General features: G+C 44.5%; 1 protein-coding gene across 1 annotated transcript in view; it reads right to left on the bottom strand.

Annotated features, from left to right (window-relative positions):
- Positions 1-2205, bottom strand: part of DNA2 (DNA replication helicase/nuclease 2) — a 42672-nt gene that overhangs the window by 37244 nt on the left and 3223 nt on the right. Inside the window, exon 3 of the mRNA XM_012801305.2 lies at positions 435-618. Coding sequence (XP_012656759.1) covers positions 435-618 — 184 coding nt within the window. The remainder of the gene's footprint in view (positions 1-434; positions 619-2205) is intronic.

Genomic DNA, 2205 nt, shown 5'->3' with positions numbered 1-2205 from the left:
AAAAAAAAAAAAAAAAAACTAACTTAAGAGACCTACCAACTAAATGAAATACTATGACCTTGTTTGGATATTGTTTCATACCAACGAAATAAATTACAAGATATTGTTTTTGTTTTTTGGAGACAAGAGTTAAGAGTTTCACTTGGTCACCTGTGGTAGACTGTCATGGTGTCATAGCTCACAGCAACCTCAAACTCTAGAGCTCAAGTGATTATCTTGTCTCAGTCTCCCAAGCAGCTGGGACTACAGGCACCCACCACAATGCCCGGTGTAGTTTTAGCGACTAGGTCTCCCTCTTGCTCAAGTTGGTCTCAAACCTGTGAGTTCAGGCAGTCTACCTGCGTCAGCTTCCCAGAGTGCTAGGATTACAGGCACGAGCCACGTCGCTCAGCCTCTAAGACCCTTTTACAACATTCAAAGTTAATACTATTTACCCTGAAAGTTTCACTCAGGATAGCTCTTCTCATACATCGAATACTACTGGCTATGCTTGTGCCAGAAAACAGCATGTCTGGATAAAGAATCAAATATCCAAAATGTTCATCTATTATCCAAGTACCAGATGTACAGTCTCCCTCCAAATGAATGATATCTCCTGGCTCTACTGGTATAGAACACCTGAAAATAAAGCAAAGTTATGGTATAAATACATATTTTAGGTTCTTACATTTAAACATATTAGGAAAGCTTCAAAAGAAAAAATAACTATTTCTAAATTCTGTGTTTTTTTTAAAGAGACAGATTCTCCCTCAGTTGTATAGGCTGGAATATAGTGACCCAATCATAGCTCACAGCCACCTCGAATTCCTGGGCTCAATCCTCCCACAGGGCAGGCATGGTGGCTCACGCTTAGTCCTAGCACTCTGGGTGGCCAAGGCAGATGGATTGCCTGGGCTTAGGAATTTGAGACCAGCCTGAGCAAGAGCAAGACTTCGTTTCTAAAAATAGCTGGGTATTGTGGCAATCGCCTATAGTCCCAGCTACTTGGGAGGCTGAGGCAAGAGAATTGCCTGAGCCCAAGATTTTGAGGTTGCTGTGAGCGATAATGCCAGGGCACTCTACTGAGGGCAACAAAGTAAGACTCTGTCTCAAAAACAGACAAAAAGTAATCCTCCTGGGCAACACTCTTAGCTCAGTGGGTAGGGCATCAGCCACATAAACCGAGGCTGGGGGTTCGAACCCAGCCCAGGCCAGCTAAAATCAACATTCACAACTGCAACAAAAAATAGCTGGGTGTTGTGGCGGGCACCTGCGGTCCCAGCTACTTGGGAGGCTGAGGCAAGAGAATCGCTTAAGCCCGAGAGTTTGAGGTTGCTGTGAGCTATGATACCGATGCATTCTACTGAGGGCAAAAGAGTGAGATTGTCTCAAATTAAAAAAAAGTAATCCTCCTGCCTAAGCCTCTTAAATTGTTAGGACTATAGGCATTCACCACCACACCCTTCTAGGTTTTTATTAGAGAGGGTTTCACTATGTTCCTCAGGCTCTCAAACTCCTGGCCTCCAGCAATCCTCCTTCTTCAGCCTCCCAAAGTGTTAGGATTATAGGTGTAAGCTACCACGTGTGGCATACCATGAATTGCAAGCTGCAAACTTTTTTTTTTTTTGAGACAGAGTCCCAAGCTGTCACCCTGGGTAGAGTGCTGTGACATCACAGCTCATAGCAACCTCAAACTCTGATCTGGGACCACAGGTGCCCGCCACAACGCCCAGCTATTTTTGTTGTTGTTGCAGTTGTCATTGTTGTTTTGGCTGGCCTGGGCTGGGTTCAAACTTGCCAGCCCAGTGTATATGGCCAGTCCTCTATCCAATGAGCTGTGGGACCACCTGTAGTGGTAACTTAAAACAGAATATACTGGGAAATAGGAAGCAGTCATGAATAAGCCCCTTTGTACTTGACTTTCAAATGACAATAATTATCAACTTTTGGAATAAGAGATTTTCAACGCTGGGGTAATAGACACCATTTCCATCTAGAATTAAACCAGGTTCAAAACTACTCCTTCTTAACAACTATAGTAACATTCACACAAGACATTTAATGGGATTTCAATGTCCCAAATGGCACCCTTTTCAATGCCAAATCAGGCTCGGCACCTGTGGCTCAACCGGCTACGGCGCCAGCCACATACACCTAAGGTCGCGGGTTCAAATCCCCAGCCCGGGCCCGCCAAACAACAATGATGGCTGCAACCAAAAAATGGCC

Source organism: Otolemur garnettii, unplaced genomic scaffold (genome assembly GCF_000181295.1).
Source record: "Otolemur garnettii isolate 467f Iridium unplaced genomic scaffold, OtoGar3 scaffold00008, whole genome shotgun sequence".
Taxonomy (NCBI): domain Eukaryota; kingdom Metazoa; phylum Chordata; class Mammalia; order Primates; family Galagidae; genus Otolemur; species Otolemur garnettii.
Note: the sequence above shows the minus strand (reverse complement) of the source record. Positions and strands in the feature narration are given on the sequence as shown.